Genomic DNA, 25,838 nt, shown 5'->3' on the forward strand with positions numbered 1-25,838 from the left:
AATACCTATAAATATATTATTATAGTTTATATAGATTGCCGCTAATGCTTGAACTTGTTCCAACCTTCAAGTCTCCATCATCACAGCAGATGTTCGTGTTGCTGGTATCCAGAAACAACCACCGCGGATATTTACTATAACACTCGCTTAGTCGCTTAATCATACAAGAAAAAAATAATCTCAAAATAATAATATGTGTACCTAATTAAATCACGAAAGTTGAAAAACTATAGGTATACACATTACAATAATATTATATAAGTAGGTACCTATATAATATAGTACACAATAGTGTTCATGACTATTATCATTGATTATACATATTAAATATGTATAATCAATGCTATTATTGACTTCTATAAAAAAATAAAATACACTCGACTCCACACATAAAAAACATGTGTGCTAACACACTCACATGCAATGCTTTAATTATAGGTACCATAATGTACTTACCTATTGTATGGATGGCCATAGGTAGTAGACAGTAGGTACTATAATACCCAATAACCGACACCACGGGCACATTATTTAACATATTTCATATTTTCATAACCGCTAATTGATAATTTATTATTGTGCAGAACATGCGCCGATTTCCGAACCGCGAGCCACGCGCCGTGAGATCCCGTGTGGCTTTATGACGGTCGTTGTAATTATCATTCATTTATTAAAATTTATGATCTATTTTCTGTACCCACATTAATAATGGTTGAGAATGTATAGGAAATATTAAATTTAATGACTAAATAGGCACATGTAATATAGAACCATAAAATGTATTGTTTGTATTCAGTAAAAGCTAAAAATCATATTTTTTTTCGGGCTTTCACAAAATAGATTGTGAAGATCCTTATATTATTAGGCTTGCCATTCGCCCCGGTTAATGGAAGCCAAGCGAAAATAACTTTAATATTGTATTATTTAAAACATATAAAGAATAATATAGCTGTATTAAAAACAATCTATTCAACAGAAAAATATCAAAATTAGCTTATATGTTATATAACTAATAAATATAAAATGCAAATGAAATAAATGTAGTTTATGTAAAAAAATTGTATAGGTTTATTGATTTTAAATAAAAATATTTATTATTTCCATACATACATATAATTTTACAAACTATACTAAAAAAAGGTCATTTAATATCATGGATGTTCTGGTTTGGTGATTTTAAAATCTGGCAACCCTACTTATAATATAGGATATAGGTACAAATTGTATTTGTTAAAACTGATTGGTACATAGCAAATAAAAAATTCCACTGTAAAAAATATATAATTCTATATTATATAATTATTAGAACAATTAATTATAGTTGTTTAAATTTTTTGTACAGATGAAATTTATTTAAAAAACTGAATAAAATAATACCTTCTTAAGACGCAATACGTAATAGCAGCTAACAAATGATTTTGTACTAAATTATACCGTTGCCCCTAGTAGGCCTTTTTCACGGCAGTTGTTTATCCAGTTTTTATTAAAATATACATCATAATAAATTATATCGATTGTTTTAGTATTTGTAATATAGATAAGTACAAATAATTAAATTGTTCAATAAATTATACGCTAGTTTAAACTCTAAAATGTTCAATAATTACTATAGACAATTATATTTTTTTGTATAATACCTATTCCAACTTATCAATGTATTGATATGAATTGATGAAGTTGTATTCATATTTATTTTAAAATAGACAACTTTAGCAATATTTTATTCTAATCTTAATAAGTTTGATATCAAAAACAAACGTATCAATGAATTCTCAAGAGTCAAGGTGAAAAAGTCCTATGGACGGTATATCTTAAATCGTGCCCTATAGGTTGTATATAAGTTGCTAAGTAAAAGTCTGAATACAATTCTGATTGGCAGCTTTTATAATGAGTTCAAACAGTAAATCCTAGCATTAACAAGTAAGACCTTTCGATCCTAGTGATAAAGCTTTTACGTTCATAATATGAAAAGGTATATCATTTGCATTAATAATAGAAGCAATAAGAATTTTAAATTATATACAAATTAGTAATTACCCATTAAATAAACATTTATTTATTATACTTAAAAAAATTATGTACCTACTTACCTGTAAGTATTTCACTATTTTGATAGGTGCTTTGTAATTATACAACAATGCTGTACCTAATTTTTCAAACCTATTTACACAACCCTGATTTAATCTTTAGGTACCTAATAATAATATCATATCTGCAAAGCAGTATTTGTTTATAATGGTGCCTTGGCAAATCAATGTTAACTCCCATAATAAAAATGGACTTGCATAATCTTATTTAACTCTGTTTTTAATTAGAATTTTGAATTTGCAAATAGGCAAAACATCATATTTTTTTAAAACATTTTTTCGTTTTCTTTATTTTTGTTCTCCGAAAAGTTTTTTTTAGTCTAGGTAGGTACTTAAAATATTCAATATAACATAAAAAAATTAAACATTTTATGGTTATAACTTATTTGTTAAATATAATAATATTATACACATTTTATTATAGTTATTCTTATTTGGGCAATTGAACCATTTTTAAAAAATATGATTACTATTTACTACGTATAATAATATTTAAGAGGCTTTTTCTTAAATAATAATAATAATATTATTATTTTACATATTAGTTTAATATGCAATTATGGGTGTTTAATAAGTTTATATATTATAAATGTATTTTATATTTTATATTCGTATGTAAAGCGTGATAAGACATTTTTGAATAGGTACACGGGTTTTTTACTTTTAAATTTTTCCTTCACACAATAAAATATAAATACACTTCAGTACATGAGTCTTGAGTTTTAGAAGTAATGAGTAGGCTATTATATATTTTATTTAACGCTATTTAATTATGAAATTTACACTTCTGTTATAATTGCGCATTTGCACCCTGTAAAGCACACTCTTGTCATGCCATGATTACAGACGTACGAACCATACGGCCCTGTATACATAAACGAACTATAAGAAAACAAATAATACATTTTTATGGTCCAAGTGACCCTGTTTCTACTATATAAAATGTTATTTGAAGAAATAAACATAAAAACTCATGTATAGGTAGTAAAATTAATAAAGTGATAACATTTCTGAATTATTTCTCTTTAAGTATGTTTCACATCGCTAGTCTCAATTTTTTTAATTTTATATTTTGAGTTTAAGACACAAAGTTGGACTTGATTACAATTTCCAATATTTAAGTTTTTAATTATTATTTATGTACATTGTACAATATATTAAATAGGTATATGACTAAAAAGAGTGGAAGAGTTGCTATTGTAAATTAAAATTCAAAAGTCCTCCACAATTCAAGCACGGAAACGGAATGGGTCAACCACTGTACTATATAATTCAGTGGGGTCAATCGACTAAAAAGACGTGTCCGGATCATACTTGAGTAAGTACGTAGTTCAGAAGTTGAATCTCGATTGTAATGTATATTAGGGAATCCGGATAGAAGCCCGGACGGTCACGGCAGCGCAATCTGCAGCCGTGGTTGTCGTCTTCAGCGGTACAACGGAAAGAACCGCCCGGGCTCATTTATATGGCCAGATGGCGTCGCCATGTGCGAATGTACAATTAAAACATTGATTGTTCTGTTCACGATGTAAATAAAATGTTTTATAAAATGGTTTCATGAACATCAGAGAATTTTGAATGTTGTCTTATATTTCTCTATTATGTTGACATTCGCATGTTCGATTTATTCATAGACCTAAGTAATATTTATTTAGTACAAGGTCTATGGATTAATTCATCTCGAGTCTGGGCTTTATCACTTACTTGGTCACACTGTTTCTGATAACAGAAATTGTTTACCAATATTTAACATCAACATAAACATATTACATAGCGACACGATAATAATTTATTATCTTTAATCATTGTGACAACCACTGAGCCACGAACTATGATATAACTTACTCTTTGCTGTCAAATTCATTAATAAAATAGGTAGCGAACTTTCGAGTGGTTGTCGGTTGACTGTTTTTAAATTTACTTATAGAGCTCGTATTAATTTAAGGTTTTTAGAAAATAATCAATAGTGGAGGTGTAAAAATGGATATGGAGGTGGAAATAATTAATGCAGATGAAGAAGAAATTTCATATTTTGAATCTATTACAGGTGAGACTTTTTAAATGAAAATGTCAAGGTTGTTGAAATAAATTATACGTTCAATTATTAATTATTCAATACTATAAATTACAATTTGTGAATTTGGATGATTAATTAAAGACAACAAATGTCTTGTTTTCCAATATAGATTACCTATGGATATTTTTAGGGTTAGTTCAAAATAATGGATGGTACTTTCTAGCTTTTATAATACTGTTGGCATATTTAGTCCCCAAATTATGGCCTCATTATTTAAAATGGTCAGAACAAAGAGCACTAGCTGCATATGATGCAGACATTAAAAAAAGTATGAAAACTATTATTGAAAGAAATGAATAAAAATGTGATAACCATGTACAATTTATAGATCCAGATTTATTTAAACAAAAACAAGAGGAGTTACAAAAAGCTAGAGCCAAATTCCAAGAAGAATATGAGAAAAAAGCCAAAATAGCACTCGAAAAACAAAAAGAAGTACAATTAATTAATTTTAAATGTTAGTTCTAATATAAATTAATATGTAATTTTATGCTAGAAAGAGAAAAAAATATTAGAAGAAAAACGAGCATTATTAAATAATGGAACGGGTGGACAGTCTATTAACAGTTCTGAAAAGCCAAAGAAATCTAAACCAGGTAACATTTATTTTTAAATTTAAGTTTTGTGCATTAATTAAAAGCTATTTTCAATGGTAAAAAGAAAAAATTTTTTAAAAACTTATCTCGTATCAGTTATATTTGATAATTCTAATTTTTTTGTTTACTTAACTAAATTTACCCAAGTTTTAATGTATTACCTTGAAGTATATGTCCAGTGGTCGCCGCTTATTGGACTCGCGGTTAATTGATTCATTCTCTTATTAGACTCAAAACGGCTGGTCTCGTTTTGCACATATACTAACACACAGAAAAAATTTGTCTATTCAACTCACACACTGTTTAACAGGGTCGGGTCATTTGAACATTAGATAAATAAATAAAAAATGTACATACACTGAACAAAAGGGTTATAAATGCGAAATAAGTCGGTACTGGTATTTTGAGCTTCAAATTTTACGTGGAGGGAGTCTGACGATTTTGATATATTCGAGCAACATAAATCTTACGAAGATATGATTATGAAGTTGGCCGAAGAAGGGAAAATCCAATCAACCCTAGATGGATTTTTATTGAAAAATGAATTAGATTTTACATACATTATTATATGACATATTATTTTATTTTTATTTTTTACATGCATACCTTGAATCTCAATAAATATTTTTTAATTAAATAAGTTTTTAAATTTAAGGATTTTTAAAATTTTTTTGAACCAATCGCCTTATTGACTAATTCAATTAATGGACTCAAATGGTCAGGTCCCAAAGTGAGTCCAATAAACAGCGACCACTGTATTTTGTAGATTATTAGAACTACTAGTAGGTCAGATACTATGCTTATTTAATAATAATTTTAATTTATTTATTTATTTATTTTTTTATTTTTATTTTTTTTAATTGATCCTGAGCCCGGCAACTGTGGCCATTAGCTATTAGTAGGTACTGTAGGTTTTTGTATTGATGGTTTGTAGGTTTTTTTTGGAACGGTAGGGGGAACACGTGTGTGTTTGTTTTGGCAGAATTTCGAATGGGGCACCCGTAGGTTTCTGCCATGCCCCGGGGGTGGGGGATGGCAGCACTTGCTCTCCGGTCACCGCGACTTGTCCGGAGAAAAATGCCGCCCGGTGGCCAAGGATCGAACCGCGACCGGCTGCGTCGCAGCGGAAGAGACAGACCACTCGGTCACCTCGTCCCCCCATTTTAATTTAATTTTCATAGTAATGACAAATACATTAAAACCGATATATTAACTGTACGTGTAAATTACTAAGTTGATATGCCAAATTTGGCATTGATTCAATATCCATAACTATATTAATTTCAAACATTTTCTTTTGTTTAGATTACAATCCTTTAATGGGATCTGGCAGTGGTTCAAATTATAGACCTCCAAGAAGAAGTGCATGTTCAGGAGGTGGGTGTGGATAAAAGCAAAAATATTGAAAAATAAATATTCTACTCAAACAATTAATATCTGTGTAAAATGTATATCTTATAATATTACTAATAAATAGTTAATTTCTTCAGCTCATATTATGCTAATTGTAATCATAAACATACAATACATTGCATCTGCACTAGAGTAAATATTAAAAAACTTATAATACTAATATTATTATAATTTTATAGGCATCACTCCCATTAAAACAATTATCTGGGAATATAATAATAATATTTATGTAACCAAGAATTATAACACATTTAGTTAACAAACTTAAATTAAATATTATATTTTACTATTGATTTTAGAATAAGATATGATAATGCAATAAAAATAAAGTATTGATAAAATGTTTTAATAAATGTAAAATATGTAGTTGAAATTCATTATTGTTATGAAATATGAACCCACTGTCCACTACTGACGTATTAGTAATACTAATTTGATCAAGCATGAGGAATTGTGTATTGGACCACATTGAGACAATTATGGAATTTGTTGAATTCGGTGCCTTGTCCGTCCAGCATATTATTGATAGGTCATCAGTCTTACAACTTACTTAAGAGATTATCTTATGTCTTATATCTGATGCACTTAATATTGTTTTTCAAAACTAGCTATGTGATACTTGTTTTCTTCTATGTACGTTTGAGTTTTTAAACGAGAATAAGGATTTCAAATCTTTTGATTTTAAGGAAATATCAATTTTTCTACAATTACATTTTTTTTATGAAAGTATATTATAACAAATAATAAAATATGATAATTTTATCCATAGGACGATGAAATTTTTTTGAATAAGTTCACACAATGTCAATAACTAGTAGCAACATATATTTAAAATCACCAAAATTTTCTATAGAAACATTAGAATTGATATACCATAGTATTTTATCAAATTGAATTAAAATATTTTTTTGATTAAAAATTATAAAAAAATTAAATGCATTTTAAAGTAAATTATTAATTTTTTGGGGGTTTTTATGAGGCATTGAATTCCGTTTTAACCATCAAGCCTGGATTAAGGTGTAAAACAGTATAATGCTGTAGATGAGATGGATTTATGATACTTGAATTTTTTATTACAAAAAACTATCTTTAAAATTTATTTGATAAAGTACATCAGTGAGTTAGTGATATAACCATGTATTTGTACTATGTTTGATTTAAATTGTTCAAAACAATTGGACCAGAGTGGTAAGACAAACAATTTTAAATTTATTACATATATATTTAAAATAAACTCCATGTAATTTAATTTTTATTATTTACTTTTCGTTCATATATTATATCTAATATACTTTATAGTTCATCCAAGTTGAGTAATAAAGGGTTTTTGTATATTGAATGGAAGTAAATAAAAATAAAAAATTGTTAACCTAAGTTTGTGCAATAAACTGATAAACAAATTAAATATTAATATAATATTTTCAGAAAGGGCTAATAAAATAGTTAAGACATTATTCGAGTCTTAAGGACTACAAAGGTCTTAATCCTGGCTTGCTTACTATGGGTATGTAATAATTAATAAAGTATATGTATTTGTTAAATTATTGTGCGTGTCTGTTATTTAAGTGTTGTGAATAAATAATTATGACAAACAGTTTCTAGTTAAATAAATATAAATATTACCATTTAGTAACTTGAGCATTTTTATTTTTTATAAATCTTTCAATTTAATTATATAATATTCTTATATAGTTATATAACATCAAATAAATTAAGATATTTAGAATTTGTACTTACATCATTAATTATTTCCTTAAATATTTTAAAATTGTTACACAAGTAGTTATTCTGAAAAAAAAAAAATGATATTATAAATGTTTGACTTTTTCAAAAAACAAAAAAAAATACTAACATAGCTAAACTGAGGCCAATAATTTGTTTGTTTGTTTTTTTTCTTTGATAAATTGAATAATTCTCCACCTTGTAGTCTGCCTTTAGTTTATAAATGATACGACTATGCCTATTAAAAAAAATTAAAAAATATATATTAAATAGGTAATAATAATTAAAACAAATCAATTGAAAACATACATGAAAGGGAAGGCAACCAATGCAGTATAGTTTGAAAGTAATTTTATATCAAAACTACAGATTTCATTGAGATCTTGTTTAAGCTGAAACCAAAAATATAATCACATCACAATGAAATTAAACAATACAAATATAACATATCATTATTAATGCAACTTAATTATATTATTTACTTTTTTAAGATCCAAAGCCTTATACAGAATTCCTTTATTCTGAATAATTAAATAATTAGTTTGATTATGATGATCAGCTGCCTCTAAATCCTTTATTAAATCATATTTATTGAGTTGGTATAAAATGTATAATTTTTAATGTATCATACACCTGACTTACCAAAATATTTGATATTGACCGACAGGTGAACAATTTGTTTTTAGAAAATTCTATTGACTTTAAAAGTTCTGTTAAGGTATATCTCATACCCGTTTTTTCACTATAAATTGTCATTAAAAGTTAACTATTTTAAATGTATAGTTATATTTTAAAAAAACATAGTTAAATTGAATAATGATTATTCACAAAAACAACTAGTTTATATTTGTTTCAAACACCATTAAAATAGGTATTGGGATAACATATAACACTCTGAAATATCCATTGTATAGGACAAAATCTTCAAGTAAAAAAAATTTTAAATGAGTTTTTTAAGAGAACATTATTAAAATTGATATCATTTTTATTAATTGCAGTGGCAAATATTATACGTTGGTTTCTTATCTCTTTTAAACAGTTTTTTTCTATACAATTAGTAGTACATTTTCTCTAATATAATCATATTTAAAAGAAAATTGTTCTTAATATCAATATATTATTATGGTTTTCAAAATATGATTATATCTATTTAAATATTATATAAAACGGACAGATTTCTCTACAATTTAGACTTGAAAGTAATGCTAACTAACAATATAATTATTAATTTATGAAACCTTGTACATATTATTATTATTTTATAGTTATATCATAATTATTTTTATAAATTTGATTTAAAAAAGGGCAATGTATCTAAAAAACAATGTATTTTTTTTATTAATATTCTCTTTTTATATAGACTTTTAATATATTTTTTAAACTTGGATATTTTGTCCTAGATTCATTGGAATCATATTGGTACTATTTCTAAAATGTTATAACTAAAAACCAAGATAAAATTTATAAAAATTTAAGCTAATTTGTGTGATTAATTGCTGACTTTAAATTTAAAGAAGTTAGTATAATACAACAGTATATAGAAATATAGATATATACAGGGTAATTCACAAAGCTTGCCAATCCTCTTTTTATTGCTTCAATATGCACTTATTTAAAATCTTAAACTTGGTATTTTTAAATATATCTTTGGACCACATTTTTGAGATTTTTTGAACTACTTAAGAAGTGTCTTACAGAGTTACAAACTCTTGTTTTTCCAATTAGAACACCCCTTTTCAATCGCCAGTTATACAGTTTTGACATATCGAAATAAATAATTCTACTAGTATTTAATGAGTTATTATAGTTGTGTGATCTAAGGATGAAATGTCCATGGAGATGGATTTATCAGAAATTAGGGCTATGGTGATTTGAAAATTTTAGTCATTAATATTAGTTATCAACATTAATAGTATTTAAAATAGCTCAAGTATAATAATACTAGTTCCAATGTAACGTTCATTTAATATTATTGTAAATCCATTTTTAAGAACTATTATTCTTAGCATGGCTAAATAACTAGGTATGGTCGCATTGAGACGCATTTTAGTTATGGGCTGCACACGTACTAATATGCAATATATTAAATATCTATATTGCATGATTTAACATAGAAAGGAATCTCAACTAGCAGTGATTTTTAGATTTATATAGCCATGAAATTAATAATTTTGTATTGTTTTGTTAACTAATAAATCAAAGTGATAATATGCACTGCCAGTGGCGGGCACGACACCTGCGTATCATAAAGTTGTGATCATACCTAGTTATTTAGCCATGATCCTTAGTACAAATATTTTGATAATGAAGAAACTACCAATTTTGAATTAGATACATTAAAATTTAAAACAAAAATTTGTTGAAAAGCAGAAGTTTGTACCGTCATAGGACACTACTTAAGTAGTACAAAGTTTGAATATATTTATAGTATATTTCAAAATTTCAAAAACCATTATTTATATAAATTTATTTTTAAAGGATTAAAATGGTAGTGAGCATGCTTGGTGAATCACCCTGTATATTGTTACAAAGTAATTTATTAATTATAATACATTAAGAGCAGCTAATATAATTTTTAAATATTTTATTTTTATATACTGAATTAAACTTACGATTTACTAGAAAAGCTTTTAATAATATGAATCATTCTAACAAAACAATAACCTGTGTAGTAGGCATCCCACCCAGCATGATGTAATTTCATATCTTGAGCTAGAATATAAAAAATAAATTTTTATCATTAAAACGCAATGAAATTATATGTAAAAAATATTGATTAAATATAAATAATTGTATGATATTTAAATATTAAAAACACTTTCAGTTTAAATTATTACACAAATATTATTTCAAAAATAAAAACAGGCAGAGTTAAAATTTATTATTTTTACTTTTATATGAAATAAATATTACTGGTTCTTGTATATTAATAGGCTTTTACTAAAAACAAGACAAAACAATACTTTTTATTTTAAGTTTCTTAAAAAAAAAAAGAAAAACCATTTTTGATCCTTAACTAAATTTAAATATAATAAAATGTTATATTCTTACGTTCTTCAATACCGATCAACTGAATACATGTATTATCTGAATATTTTTCGCCGTCTCCATCTTTTAAATATGAATATATTTCTGAGAGAGAACTTCCTACCCATTTATCTAATGAAACAATAATTCCAATTTAATTTATAAAAATCATGAGTCAAATAAAATGAACCTTACAAACCATTTTTAGATACTATACGTTTAACTTCCTTGCATAATAATTTAGTATCATAAATTGATCCAAAATTTTTAGATACAAAATTTTGGAAATCTTTGAAGTTCTCTGAAAAATTAAATGTATACATTATGCAGGTATAAAATATATATTTGATTTAATTTATAATGCTTCATAAACTTAAAAATATTTTGCAATAGTTTTATTTATTGTAATTGGAAAACTTGATTTGGTACAATTAACAATTTTATATGAAACAAATCAAAGAAGACATAGGAAGAACCACTTACCAAGAACTGAAGCTAAGACGGATAGGGATAAGTGGAGATTCATCAGTTTATAGACCAATCTAAGGATTGAAAAAAAACTAACTACCTCAAAATTAAAATGTGGAAATATTTAAATTAATTTAGTATTTTAGCTTAATAAATATGTATAATTATTTATATGTATTTACCAGGTAAGGGTGTGAAAAATTGGTTAGATAAAATCAAAATATCTAAAGCACAGTTATGTCCAATTATCGGTTTTTTCAACTTTGATATAAGTTTCATTAAATATTTGATACCCATCATTTTATTTAATAAACTTAATTTTAGATTTTCATAAATTTTTTTGTTCAATGCTTCTGAATTGGAATTGCCTTCTATTTTCGTAATATTTAATCCTAGTTGACTCTTAAAAATATGAATAAAAAAATTTTACAAATTATTATAGGTAAGTTATTTTCTTTATAACATTACTTCATCTATGAGTATATATTTTAACTTTTTCAGCAGATAATATTGCATTAGGATTATGTACGCAGGGTCATTGCATCCATTTATTTCCAAAAATGTCTGCTCTCCATAGTTGGCAGTATCATACCATTGAGAAACAATTTTTAAAATTTTCATTAATTCTTCTTCAATAGAACGAAATTTTATATACGTTTCAAAATATTTGTCAAAAAATAATTCATCCAACATTTCTGACTTTATTTTTAATTCTTCTTTGTCAGTTAAATATGGTACCCTGTTATGAAACAACTACACAAAATGTAATTAAATGATTACACAATATTAATTCAAATAAATAGATATAAAATAAGATTTACCTTATTAAAATCAAAATTATATTTGCATAAGAATTCAACACATGATGTTTGAAAATTGACCACACTATCAGATTTATAAAAAGTCTGAGGGTATGTATAAAATGTGTAAGTGCTTGTTTTAAATGTTTTATTTTCAGCATCATAATTATAAATCGCAATACCCAATTGAATACAGGTAATATCAGATACTATTTGGTGCAATTTATTGTATCGTTCTTCAGTTGTATCAAATAAACTAGAAATACATTTATGATGTTAATAAATTATAATAATTAATTACAAAAAATTATCATAAAGTATCTATGAATCACAGGATTTTTCAAAAGATGGTTTAAAACATAGATTTATGTAGGTAATGTACAAATATGGATATTCATATTCTACTCCCAAATTTAGAAATGGAAATAATTGGCTTTCTAAACTTAATATTTTTTATCATCAAGTAGAACACTGAACAAATTACAGGTTTAAAAAGACAAAAACATTTTATTCTTTATGAAGGCACATATCACTTTCCAGTAATAGATCATTAGAAAAAGCTGTCAACCATAATTGAATTTGTTTTAAGAAATTATTTCGGTTATAACTGAGCTTACTTAGCTCGAATAGTTTGTATTGAGTTTCAAAGTTCATATTATAAATAACAATATCCCGCACTGAAGTGCAAACTACGTGTCTACTTATCCAAATAACCTATGTATTCTGTGAGGCTATAAGGTTTAATAAAACTTGAGTTTAAGTAGGTAGGCATCTATATTTTTGGATAATTTTGTTAGTAAATATAATTCAAATATCTTATGTCAAACCATATAATATTTTATTACACAGATATTATTTGACCATGTTATACCCGATGATTTTTATTTTGGATTTCTGTAAAAAACTTACCTAAATGGCTTTGATGCATTGTCGTTTAATTTGGAGAACTCCATATCTAAGCTTATAAAAGCACATTCTCTGATTGCGTCTTCAATGACCGGTAATTCGGAATAAAAATTTTCACAAGTGATCTCGCACATAATTTTAATGAAAAATACAATTTTATAAATAATAATAAATATTGCTTCTAATTTCTAATCTGTGACGAAGCATCAAGCATGAAAACCTTGATATTTGAATGTATAACTGTTTTAACTATAAACCTATAAACTAAAACTATAGATTTATGGGAAAAACCTATATTAAACAATTATTAAATAATTTTATAGTATGTCTATGAGTATAATGGTGATAAGAGACCGCGACTGGACAAGTAAAACAGAATTGTCATATTTTACCGCGCAACGAGATTGTGGTAACTGTTATCATAGTTCCTTATACCGCGTTAGCAGTTAATACAAATGTTGTCTATTGACAAAAAATATTTTGAGGTTGGTCGATTGATAACATAGTCTTGAAGTCTTTTCTCTCTAATTAATTGTGGTATTTACTACCCAGGTTCATCCGGTTGTATTTTAGAATTTTCATCCACTAACATCCAAGTAAGTATTTATTTAATTTACAAGTTTACTTTTTATTTAATTGTATCATACATTTCTTTACGCCATTCCGGTTCGATAAATTTGATTTTTGACGGAAATCGAAACTTATACTTTTTGTATTGTGTACTTCATTAATTGTCTTATTAGACATTTGTACACAAGTAAGTAATTAATACTTTTTTTAACAGAATGTTGATGCCAAAAAAGAATCGTAGGGCTATCTACGAATACTTGTTCAAAGAAGGTGTTATGGTTGCTGAAAAAGATTTCCATAAACCAGTACATCCCGATATTGAAGGCATTCCAAATTTGCAAGTTATCAAAGCTATGCAGGTAGCTAAGCCACTTATCCTGTGTTAATTCTGTATGTATTAATGTTGTTTTAAAATGTATTTAGAGTCTCAAATCTAGAGATTATGTAAAAGAACAATTTGCGTGGCGTCACTATTATTGGTACTTGACGAACGAGGGAATTCAATACCTTAGGGATTATCTTCATTTGCCAACTGAGGTAAATACACAGTCTTATAAATTTACTTTAATGTTTTGTTATTAAATATACTAACAATCTAAAATATTTGGGTTGGTACTATCAATTCATAACTTACATTAATTACTGTTGATAATTATGGTTTGTAATCGCATACACTAAAAAGGCAGTAATATGCATGCAACTATACTCTTTGAAAATGTTCAAATATGCAATGAAAACTCTTATATGTGTAAAAAAAAATATCTTAATCAATTAATTGTTGATTTTGAAGCAAATCATTATCTTATCCTAATTTTTTTGATGTCAAACTGGTCGAATAACATTTTCCTGTTTAAGTGTTAGTTTTCATTAGACTCAAATCATTATTTTTAATTATTTATCCCTCTACTCATCAAATTAATTGTTATATGTATAGTATTTCTAAATTCTCAATCATTTTTCTCATCAAATGTGGCTCTTCAGTGAATTGAAAAAATAAATCTGCACTTTACATAAAAAAAAATGCATGAAATGTTTTTGTGTAGAAATATGTAATAATAAAAAAACGTAGTTTATTAAATTCTGTTGCTCTGGAGCATTTTTATATGTTTTCAATCATTTAATATGTCATGGTGAGATGATATTCAAATGTATGAATCTACAGCCCTGATAATATTAAATACCCTTTGTTATTTGTTTTTATATTTTGTATAGAAAAAATATTAATATGATTTTATAAATGTTTGTCTTTAGATTGTTCCAGCTACACTGAAGAGACAAGCTAGACAAGATCCAAGAGGACCCAGAACCACACCAGGAGGAAGGCCTGAAGGCGGTCGGTCAGGTGAAGACAGAGCAACATATAGGCGGGCTCCTGGTGCACCTGGAACAGACAAGAAAGCTGAAGTGGGTGCTGGTACTGCTGAATTGGACTTTGTAAGTATAATAATGATACATGAATAACTTGGATTTTATTAATGCGACTTAACATATTATTAATCCTACATTTTTTATTAATTCAGAGAGGACCTGGTGCATTTGGTGGATTTGGCCGTGGCAGAGCTCCACCCCAATAAATGTAATTAATTATATTAATTATAAATAAAAAAAATTTAAAATAAAAAAAAGTATAAAATTTACAAATTTGTATGTTTTTTCCGGTATATCACTTATTTATAGTAATTTTAAATTTAATATACTCATCTGTTGGTTTTTTTAATTCATCTTATATAAAATAATTATTTTTATTAACTGGCTTCTGCCTCTTTTACACACAAATAATATGAATGGCTAATGACCAACTCGGGTATATATGTTACATATGTATGCTCTAAAAAGTTCAAATATGAAGTTGTTTCTATAAAAATGTTATTTATGTAGGAATAAACTTGAAAAAGCATTCAATTATTTCATGTTTTCGAGTTGAAACTTAAAGGCCCGGAAAATTTTTGTTAATAGAAAATAATCTTTTAAGAGCTACATTTACCAATGTAATTGGTGTGTACTTGATAAATATAAGTTAGATCTTGGTGAAGTCAAACATGTTGGAGATGGATCCACTAGGGCAGTGTTTCTTAAACTGTTTCGTGGAACCCTGAGACACATGTGCTTTTTTCAAAATTTTAATACATTACAATTTTTATTTGCAAATTATCTTGACTTAAAATGGTGCATTGAAATTATTGAAACAAAGTAGTGGTTCTAATTGTCAAGTTGTAGTAACTAAATAATGGTCAACTAAAAAAAAGTTGGGATCCACGATAAGATTGTTCCGCATTTAAAAAAATTGGAGAAACGCACTAAGTATAAATGATATTTGTTTTAGTAAAAAAACTGGTAAGTTTTGATAAAACGTCATCCAATCTTTTGCAAAATATTTTCTCTGTATCTCCTTGAACAAATTTTAATTTTTTTGAACTTAGATCACGATACCTACTAAAAGTATCTTTAGTCTGCGCCTCTGTGGTCTTAATTATCGCTATTTTCTACGTATTCTTATTTCTTAGTCCAAACGTCACAATCGCTTACTATGGCCACGGTCAGCTCTTGGTAAAAAAAAATCTTTTATTATTAAAAAAATGATAAATAAGACAGGGGTGACCATAACTAATTTAAAATTAATACTCTGTATAGGTTAACTCAAAACACAAGACGTTCGCGGAGACTATTTTTAAATTATTTAAATTACAGTTTTCAATTACCTATTGAAAATTAATTTGTTGATTATTAAACATAATATGCTTAAAACCTAAAAATATGCAAAATCATAAATTTGGTAAAATATGCTACATACCTAAATGATTATAATTCAATTGTATGTATACTACTTGAATATGCAGCCTCCTAAGACATGCAAATGAATGAAGTAGCGAGCACTGGTAATATGGTAATCATTTTACTCAATTCAAAATAAGAGTACACTGCTTTCATGCGAGTTAAATGAGGTCCTCAGGACCCAAATTGAAATGCCTCCAGGTGAAAGCAAGCCTCTCTGTGATTGGCTATTTATTGTGTGAAGAGCATGTGTGTATTGAATCAGTTTTCTTCCACTGTCTGATAAACTTTTATTTTGAATAAAGTTTAAAACAATTTATTAGGTACTTGAATACCTATAGCACTGAAGTGTGCTAAACAAATATTACAATTATTTTTTTAATTAAGTATTTGTTCAATTATTGTCTATAAATACATTAGCATGGTAAGGAGTTATTATTTGTTGTTGATGGGTATCATTCTTTCACAGGTATTGAGAGAAATTAATCAATATACAATTATATGCATTAGTAATTAGTATCATAATTGTGAGCCTTTGGATTTAATATCTTAAATGTTATTGTTAAAAAGGCAACCATTATTTAAAAATTGGGTCCAATTTTTATTATTTAAAATACTAAAAAAATATACTAATAATGATTGTCCATTGTCCTACGATAATTTTTGTATATTTATAAATTAATCACTTATTCCTCAACAATAGTTTAAGACATGAATATTATCTTACACATTATCGAATTAAAAGGTTAAAATTACTACTGTTTTTATAATTGTAGGTAGGTATACCATAATAATAAATTGAAATATCTTATTTTATTAAATTTTGTGTAAGGAGGTGTGCTCTATAATTATGATCTTGGACTAGTGCCCTGTCCTTAAAGTTAGAAAACAAACAAGTTAAACCATTTTTAGTCAAGTGACTAATATCTTAGGAGTTCTTGTTTATACTGTATTTTTTAACTTTGAATTACATAATTGGAGGCTGAATTTAAAAATATGTGGGAACTTGCTCTGCTGTATTATGGGTGTCGAGTTTACCTTGTCACTGTGATAAATGTATCAAATTTTATCAGCCTATATTTCTTAAGATATTTTATTATTATTATTATTTCATGTGAGTACCTACATAACATTACTAGCTGTGAAAATGTTGTTAACCTAATGTAAATATTAGGTTTTTCAAACAATGGCGTCGGTTCATTTCAATTAGAATTAATTATTAAATGTACGGGAGAGATATAGTCGGCATAGCAAAGGTGCTCAAAATATTTGGCAACGTTATTTATGTACGAATTTACAATATGCTAAGAGGTACATTATAGTATAGAACTATAGAACATCACTTTTGCTATGACTTTGTAATTTTTAAATTGTGTGTAAGAAGGTGTGCTCTAACCTAACCTACTGACTATGAAGTCTCTATTACCTATATCAACTTATTTATGTATCAGCGTAAAGGTTTTAATGGTTTTATACACCATATAAAATTGCTACTGCTTTGTTTTATAATAATTACAACAATCGCTATAGACTAGAATTTAGAAACATTTTTTCGTCCGTCCTCTTAATACTTTAAAAATGGAATATTGAATACAGTTAAAAAATATATTTAAATTTGTAGTTTATTTAATAAAATATAGCATAATATAAGATTATCATCTCTTGACTCTTTTAATAAACCTAATCCTAATGTCTCAATAAGGACGTACCTAATTCGTACATTAATTTATATATCATGTACATTTTATGCGTTATTGATATGACTATTTCTTATGTGTTTGGTATCTAGTACCTAGTACCTATATACAATCACAGAACAATAATACAATGGGAGTCTGTTTCCCGGTATCTCATAATATGATGATATATTGTTATCTTCAATATTAAAATAATACTGATTAGACGACGTTGTAGGTATAGACAACCAAACGTGCAGTACTTGAGTAGTTCTGCTCAGATCAGGCAAAAAGGCTTGTACAAATTATTTATATTTTAAGACCATATTGTAGTGTAGGTATTATTACAAAATTTTAATTTTTTTTCGGATATTATTTATTAATTCATTATTTTTCTTAAGGAAACGACGTCGTACCCACCATTTATTGTCTCCGTCTTACACACGTATAACATTTAAAGGAAAGATTATTATCTGAGGGCCCTACTTAATTTTTAATTATTATTATTATTTTTAAGTAAGTTATGAATATTGTAAAATTTACAGTTTCAAGAAAGTCATAACTTGTAGTTCTAGGGGTGCAAAGCCCCCTTCCCCCTCTATTTGTGCTGATGTAGAGAGCAAAGATGTAATGTTTGAAATCAATTTTCAGTTTTAAATATACCTGTTCCTTGAGAACAAAACCTCTCGTAACCTACATTTACAAAAAAAATGTATTTTTATAGTTTCTAATTTTTTATGTGCCTGTTATGTACATTGTATATTACTTATAATCTATATACTATATTAATATTATATAATATATATTTATGTGTTGATGAATTCGTCTATATTTATAATGCCACAGTCTACAGAGTCGATCACAAATAAACCAGCCAGATTTTTTCAGAATAAAAGTAGCCAAACCTGGAAGTGTATTGACGTTAAAATATAAACTCGGCCCTGGATTACCTTTATTGTTGGGTCAGGCAATTGCAGGTAATAAAAAGGTCGATGGTACATAATTCTGACCGATAATGTATAAATATAAATATATATATATATTAATGTATTCAATTAAGTACATATATAAAGTTTCGAAACACGACCCAATTTCATCTGCATTCAACAAATAATGTATCTTACGGTGTATAAAGTCCAAAGTTGAGAGGAATGAGGGAGGTGCTTATATAGTGTAGAAAACAAAATATAAATGAATAAGTGTTTGGAACGCGTTTCCATTAAAAATGTACATTTTCTATTTTCCACCAATACCCGTTTTCACTGAATTGACAGTTTCCAGATTTCCACCGAAACAATATCTATAATAAAATATAAAAATTGTTACACTGTTAGTTTATTTAAAATACTGTACAATATTGAAAAATAGTTGGTGTAGGTATAGTATACATTTTAGATTTTACATTTTAGAGGCGCTGGATGTTTTGGTTTTACAATGTGCGTGTTTTAAATTATTTTTTAAATATTTTTGTAGATTCTGAAAAGATGTATTGATGTGATTTTTTTTTTTTTGAAGACACGTAATAGAAAAATTGTTTCGATTTTCATCTTCAGCATCTTTTCGGGTAGGTAAATGAACCTAGTTGCTACTTTGAAGGGTCAACAGTAAATTTTTCAGAATATTTTTATTCATTGGGAAAGACCAAAAAAAAAAAAAAATGCAAAGAAATGTTTAAGGAAAACAAGTTTTTCTTATTTTGTAGAGATTCAAAATTGAATAACAGTAGATATTTGAAAATGCCACCAAATATTTGTATTATCATTTTCTATAAGTAGGTTGTAGGTAAATGGTATAATTAAAAAAAATATTAGATTCTTTCAGAGCTATTTATTGACTTTTGACATTATTAATTTTATTTCTTTAAATGGTTCCTAATAAGTTTTTTTGACTTGTATAAAAAAAAAGTTGAATAAAAATCCATTATATTTTTTTTATGCGAGGATTTTAAGTAAGAATTTTGACGTGTTTCGTATTTCGGCCATAATCGGGAAATTTTTAAAATTATTTTCATGAATTTCTTAAATTGTTAATATTCACGCTTAAAAATTGAAAATGAAATATAAGATTCCACTTAAGTTTTATTATTCGAATTAATAAAAAAAAAAGTTGAGTTTAACTCAACAAATATTTTTTATGAGTGTCTGCAGTTCTAAGAAATAGGATATTCAAATTAACGATTTTCTTATTTTGTTGGAATTCCAAAACAAATGACAGCAGAGTCTACAGTGTAGACACTTGAAATTTTCACAAAATATTTTTTTGACTCTTTCTGAACTATATTCATACTATACCGGGATTATTTTATCATTGAACACTCGTAATTATTTCAAAAAGAATAAATGTTATTGGAAAAAATTATTGGCTTCGTTTGTAGTCCACACAAAACCACTTTTTAAATTATCTTATAAGTTTTTTACCTTTTTGAATTAAATATCCAGGTTTAATTTCATCTTGGAAAGCAAAATATTTTTGTAAATATTTTGATACATACAATTCTAATTTAGGACAAGTAGTTTATGAGCCTAAAGTATTCAAAGTTTCGATGAGCGAAGTGGAGTGGTACGCGGTTAACCCAAAAAATGTTGGTCCACTACTTAGCTCATCATAACCTTAAATACTTATTAAGTTATTAAGTTATAACTCATAAACTAATTATCCTAAATTTTTATGTTTGATATATACCATGACATAAAAACATTTAGCTACATTTTATGTTATTGCCTATTTATACTACGAACCAATATTCATATACGGTTTTACAGCGTTTATTGACTCAAAAGTAAACAATAAAAATAATATATTTATATGATATAAATGCATCCTGTCACCATTGATTTTATAATAAAAAATAATTAAATAATTAAAAATGCAATGTTTTCGACAAAAATGAATTCAACCATTGGTTATATTATATAGTAATATAGTATTATATTAGTATAACAATATTATAGTACAATTATAGTTCGATGATTCACCTATCGTATTACTAATAGTAAAATATAAATATATCATAAAATAAACTACTTAAGTAATTTATGCTTACGGTCTGTCTTCACTCAGAATTATTTTTTGTAATGATTTATCATTGAATTCAAATTTAACACATGCATTACAGAGACTTACTAAATTATGAGTTACATCCCACACCTACTAAATACTTTACAACAGAGCGGTTATCTAATTTCTCCTTTTTTTCATGCAATTTTTGTAGTAGAAAAAAATGATTTGATTGAAAATAGTTTTGTTTAATTTTAAGGTATTTATACAATTATACCAGGAAACTATTTACATTTTACACCATTTTAATAAACTAGGTAGAACGTTTATATGGTACGTCGGTACGTAGGCATTGACTTAATACTATATACCTTATAGGTATCCCTCAGTACGGTTTTTCGTATAAAATTCTTATTCACCACTAACAATGCTTACAACCGCTTACTCAATGACAAAGATATACTCAATATCTGTTTACAGCTGCAAAGTGACTTCTCCGGTTTTTTTTTATTCAATTGTTATTATTTTTATAAATTCCTATAGCCTGTATTTATTTATTATTTTTGTTTGCTTATTGTATTAATACGTACAGTAAATATACTTGTTTTTTTAATTAAACTATATAATGTTCCTACAATTATAGCTTTTAATAGTACATAAATTGTTTTGGTGAAAACTCAGAAATTGATCAATATTTAATTTAGTGGAAATGTGTTATTCCCGGATAACTGCTGAAACGTACATAGAGAAATGCATATTATGGTTATTCACTTTTAAAGTTTAAAATTAAATAAGTAATTTGTCGTAGGTAGTTAGTTGATATTTTGAAATAAAAACATATTATAATATATACATACTATAATATTAATAATAATAATAGTATTAATACATTATAATGGAAGTAAAAAAAAAAAATTTATTGAATAGTAAAATTAAAAAAAAAACGAGTAACTCGCTCTGCTTTAGGATTCGCGTTTAGGTCACGGTAATGGAAGTGTTAAAGTTTAATCCAATGATACGAACTTAGCTTGTATACGAAAAACCATTCTTAACGGAAACCATATCAGCCTCTATAAAGACATTATATAAATAATAATATATTTGTATTTAATATATAATATTTAAGTTTTTTAAGTAATTACATTTTTCTATTTGTTAACCAGTAGTCTGTAGGTTTAACTAATTTTGCAAAAAACACTAAATAGTAAATGCCTATGCCCTAAATTATACTACGTCATATAATATGTTATTGTAATTAATTTATAAGTCAATACTGACGTACGTCGTACCGTAAAATGGGGTGAATACTGAATAGGTTTGTAGAACAACTTGAAATTTGTTTAGACAGTAATTTTTAAATTACATCGTGTATCCAAAATAATAATATACGGTATGGCATCAAGTTTTATGACTGGTATTTTTTTGATTAGGGAAGTACAACACAATAATTAAAATCGTCGTGTTATGTTTTTATTCCCAATTTTATGTATGAATTTCCAACGCTTTTATAAAAAAAAATTGTATAGACTTATGCATAATTTCTTTAAAGGTTAATGAGAAATTGTGTCTGTATTTTTGATATTTTTAAATCGCTATATGTATAAGAAAAACTTTTGAGTAACCTTGTAGTATACAGTTAAGGATTTAGATGTGCATTATTATTGATTACTACAGATAATAAAATAAAAAAATTATGAATTTTCAACTTCAAAATAATTTGTAAATTTTCGTGACCTTGTCTTATTTCAATGGCACATACATCGATTGTTCAACAGTGCCACCACATGTAACTTACATTTTCACAACCAGATATAGATGATTTGAATTTATAGATTCAATTTTTTTTTATTGGGTATTGACAATGTATATTTGACTTTCATTCCTGAGTCTTGATGACGGTAGGTAATCGGTTTGTTTTAAATACAAATTGTGTTATTGCAAATTTCACAAATTTGGGAGTAGGATACGGCCTTATCCAAGATAAACGGAATAACAGATATCATATTTTTTGTTCACTCAATTTATCGCACGAATGATATTTACTACTTTACTATATAATTAATTAAACTTTTGTTCGGCTCACTTAGCTGGGTTTCCTTAATAGATTTTAACACTTGATATTTTTTGCACATCTTATCTTTACATATAATTTTAAGGATTGGGGATGTATAAAATATAAATGCAATACTCCAGTACATAATATTATGTATATAAAATATACCATGGCTTAACTTTGAATAATTCTATTTTAAGATATCGATCGTTAATTTCTACGACTTGACAGTTTTTTTAATACAATGCACGGAGCTTCGATGACATTAAATTAAATTCCCACCGTCCTCCTCATTGCCGGTCATCATGTTTTCCCTGACTCGTTATCGGAAGATATCCAACATTTTTTACCTATTCAACCTATCTACATTATATATTTACATATTTTATTTAATTCACTGTACCTAATTATTAGGTACAGTTGCGCGTTATTTGAATATTCAAAATAATTAAACGTATGGAGCGTTAAATGCTCTAACTGATGGTTCATATTGTAGAATGATATATAGTGCATAAAGCAACACATCGGCTGCCTATATTATATACACACTAGCACACTACACTCCAATATTCCAATCCCAAAGTCTAAATAATATTGATATACTATTGTACACTTAAACTACGCAGTGTTATTATGTAATGATGGGCTCCGCTCAGAGACAGATTTACATAATTGGAATCCCTAACCAAGTATTTTTTTCATCGACGAGTAACATTTTAAATAGACCTTTTTTTAGTAAGGAAAATACGCATTTTGAATAAACATATTATACGAACTGGTAACCGTTTCTGTGCTTTGTTGGTAGGTATAATAGTATTACGAGAAATGTTGCACGAATACTAACAAACGATACTTGACAAATGATAACCGACCAACATCAGTTTAACATTCTCAAATAATATTCGACCGATATTAAGGAGATTGGAAGTCTTGATATTCTGTCTTTGTCTAACACACGTGGAACATAGGAATTTATACGTGTTTTCACTGCAACGTACAGATTGATAAAAGCAGATTTGAATATTTCGTCAAGTCTACTCGGGAACGACTTTCCCAGATTTTTAATAGTTTAATTTTGACTTCTCCAAAAAAAGGTAACCTACACATGCGATTTATTATAAACCAGTAATTTCTACACGTATCTACTCTTAATATTTTATTTTTTACACATTGTTTGTGTATTTTTAACGTGTATAAAATAATCGCTCCACTCCATTATAATAGAACCTATAATCATCGATTAAATATATATAAACCTAACCTATATGGCTATGTATTATACCTGCAGCTAAAACCAAGTAATAATGCTAGTCCGGAACAACAAAAAACCATCATTGACCGCTATATGTAAAATAATATAAAATAATTTATATTGTTCTATGAAATAATTACCAAATAAATATAATATAATATATTCCATGCCCGGTATTCAGTACGGAGGTGTCAACTATTCTTAATATGCGTTTACTTAGTTTGTATTAGCAATTCTGCGGCAGGTTTGATTGTAATTTAATATAACGTCTGAGGTGTAGGTGCGAGAATACATTGATTTTTAGACTGTTGGAGATTTATTTACAATTATATATATATATAACCATCGTAGTTATAAGTTACAACTGGAAAAATACGAAACGATTTATGTTAATAACATAAATTGGATATATATGTCCAATGTTAAAAACAACAACAATTTAATTCAAAAAAATTTGTTATATTTTATTAAAGCATGGGGAATTACTATGAATGAACACATGTTGTAAATATTGGTGTCCTCCAAAAATTTGTCATCCAGTGTAACTAGCCGTCTAGTCCTTCTCTATCGCCTCCTTTAGATGGAAAATTAGATTTCCATGTACGTATTACACAACACTAAATTATAATATATTATTATAATCTTTCCATCAGACTTTTTTTTTTAAAACGTTTTTACCGCACTTCCTGCCCCCGTGAGCGTATGCACATATTTTACGGTACTTATATCGCTATCATCATTATCATCATCATCATCATCATCATTATCATCATAATCGCATGATATTATATTGGGTCCGTCTGATTGTAGTACAGAAAAAAAAAAACGTACAAAAAACCTACACGATCGACGACAACAACAATAAATTGTCGTATATTATATATTATTATAACAACCCGTGACGTTTTCCGGCTTCCGATGCCGCTGCAGATATACGTAGCAGTAGCGGTCGTATATAGCGAACTAACGACGGCCTCAGCCCTCCCACAGCACCGCCTGTCCTGCACGCGAGTGCACACACAGGCGCTCGCACGAACAAATATAAATAATATATTATTATTATTATTTTTATACACTCGCCGAAATACCTAAAAACCTTTTATTTAAATTTATTTTCGTGCATCGGCGACGAACACACACATTTCGGTAGGAACCGTGTACCGCGTGTATGTATATGGTATTATATACCTACTCATACCATATAGTACATACACATTACACACACACACACACACACACAATATATATATATATATATGTACACTTTACGTACCTCCGCCGTCGCTCGGGATTTACCCTGTGCGCACCATCCCCCACATGTATACGTACATATACGACCGTCACCGTTCGGTCGGCCTGCGCACGTAACTGTGCCCACCCCGCTGCCCGAGCGAACCGAACAACAAAGAAATCACGGCGGAG

General features: G+C 27.2%; 3 protein-coding genes across 5 annotated transcripts; 2 read left to right on the forward strand and 1 right to left on the reverse strand.

Moving 5' to 3' along the window:
- Nucleotides 1-3,867: 3,867 nt before the first annotated feature.
- Nucleotides 3,868-6,353, forward strand: LOC111041966 (selenoprotein S-like). Of its 2 annotated transcripts, none has more exons than XM_022326433.1 (5): nucleotides 3,868-4,134; nucleotides 4,295-4,432; nucleotides 4,493-4,599; nucleotides 4,661-4,760; nucleotides 6,066-6,353. In XM_022326433.1, exons 1-5 carry the CDS (start codon nucleotides 4,068-4,070, stop codon nucleotides 6,149-6,151), a joined length of 498 nt encoding a protein of 165 aa, XP_022182125.1. In that variant the 5' UTR covers nucleotides 3,868-4,067; the 3' UTR covers nucleotides 6,152-6,353. The 2 variants fall into 2 exon arrangements, with proteins under 2 accessions (XP_022182125.1, XP_022182124.1); XM_022326432.1 differs by having other exon boundaries at nucleotides 3,871-4,134; nucleotides 4,274-4,432.
- A 1,557-nt stretch (nucleotides 6,354-7,910) lies between these two features.
- LOC111041964 (pre-piRNA 3'-exonuclease trimmer-like) lies at nucleotides 7,911-13,459 on the reverse strand. Of its 2 annotated transcripts, none has more exons than XM_022326430.1 (12): nucleotides 13,100-13,459; nucleotides 12,212-12,446; nucleotides 11,859-12,143; nucleotides 11,573-11,792; nucleotides 11,122-11,223; nucleotides 10,947-11,054; nucleotides 10,508-10,607; nucleotides 8,538-8,637; nucleotides 8,378-8,467; nucleotides 8,205-8,287; nucleotides 8,026-8,133; nucleotides 7,911-7,961 (listed from the first exon to the last, which is right to left on the reverse strand). In XM_022326430.1, exons 1-12 carry the CDS (start codon nucleotides 13,228-13,230, stop codon nucleotides 7,919-7,921), a joined length of 1,605 nt encoding a protein of 534 aa, XP_022182122.1. In that variant the 5' UTR covers nucleotides 13,231-13,459; the 3' UTR covers nucleotides 7,911-7,918. The 2 variants fall into 2 exon arrangements, with proteins under 2 accessions (XP_022182122.1, XP_022182123.1); XM_022326431.1 differs by having other exon boundaries at nucleotides 11,859-12,129; nucleotides 13,100-13,212.
- A 109-nt stretch (nucleotides 13,460-13,568) lies between these two features.
- Nucleotides 13,569-15,303, forward strand: LOC111041967 (40S ribosomal protein S10). Its single transcript, XM_022326434.1, has 5 exons — nucleotides 13,569-13,692; nucleotides 13,881-14,025; nucleotides 14,090-14,203; nucleotides 14,918-15,100; nucleotides 15,187-15,303. The coding sequence occupies exons 2-5, from the start codon at nucleotides 13,882-13,884 to the stop codon at nucleotides 15,238-15,240; spliced, it is 495 nt and encodes a 164-aa protein (XP_022182126.1). The 5' UTR covers nucleotides 13,569-13,692; nucleotide 13,881; the 3' UTR covers nucleotides 15,241-15,303.
- The last annotated feature ends 10,535 nt before the right edge of the window (nucleotides 15,304-25,838 follow it).

The sequence above is a fragment of the Myzus persicae genome, unplaced genomic scaffold (genome assembly GCF_001856785.1).
Source record: "Myzus persicae strain clone G006 unplaced genomic scaffold, MPER_G0061.0, whole genome shotgun sequence".
Classification (NCBI taxonomy): domain Eukaryota; kingdom Metazoa; phylum Arthropoda; class Insecta; order Hemiptera; family Aphididae; genus Myzus; species Myzus persicae.

Coding starts and splice junctions, on each gene's coding strand:
- LOC111041966 (XM_022326432.1), top strand. CDS start 4,068: ATGGATATGGAGGTGGAAATAATTAATGCAGATGAAGAAGAAATTTCA. Junction 4,600..4,660: donor CACTCGAAAAACAAAAAGAA/GTACAATTAATT, acceptor ATTTTATGCTAG/AAAGAGAAAAAAATATTAGA. Junction 4,761..6,065: donor GCCAAAGAAATCTAAACCAG/GTAACATTTATT, acceptor TCTTTTGTTTAG/ATTACAATCCTTTAATGGGA.
- LOC111041964 (XM_022326430.1), bottom strand. CDS start 13,230: ATGTGCGAGATCACTTGTGAAAATTTTTATTCCGAATTACCGGTCATT. Junction 12,447..13,099: donor AATGCATCAAAGCCATTTAG/GTAAGTTTTTTA, acceptor ATGTATTTCTAG/TTTATTTGATACAACTGAAG. Junction 11,224..11,572: donor ATTTTTCACACCCTTACCTG/GTAAATACATAT, acceptor TTAATTTTTCAG/AGAACTTCAAAGATTTCCAA.
- LOC111041967 (XM_022326434.1), top strand. CDS start 13,882: ATGTTGATGCCAAAAAAGAATCGTAGGGCTATCTACGAATACTTGTTC. Junction 14,204..14,917: donor ATCTTCATTTGCCAACTGAG/GTAAATACACAG, acceptor GTTTGTCTTTAG/ATTGTTCCAGCTACACTGAA. Junction 15,101..15,186: donor GTACTGCTGAATTGGACTTT/GTAAGTATAATA, acceptor TTATTAATTCAG/AGAGGACCTGGTGCATTTGG.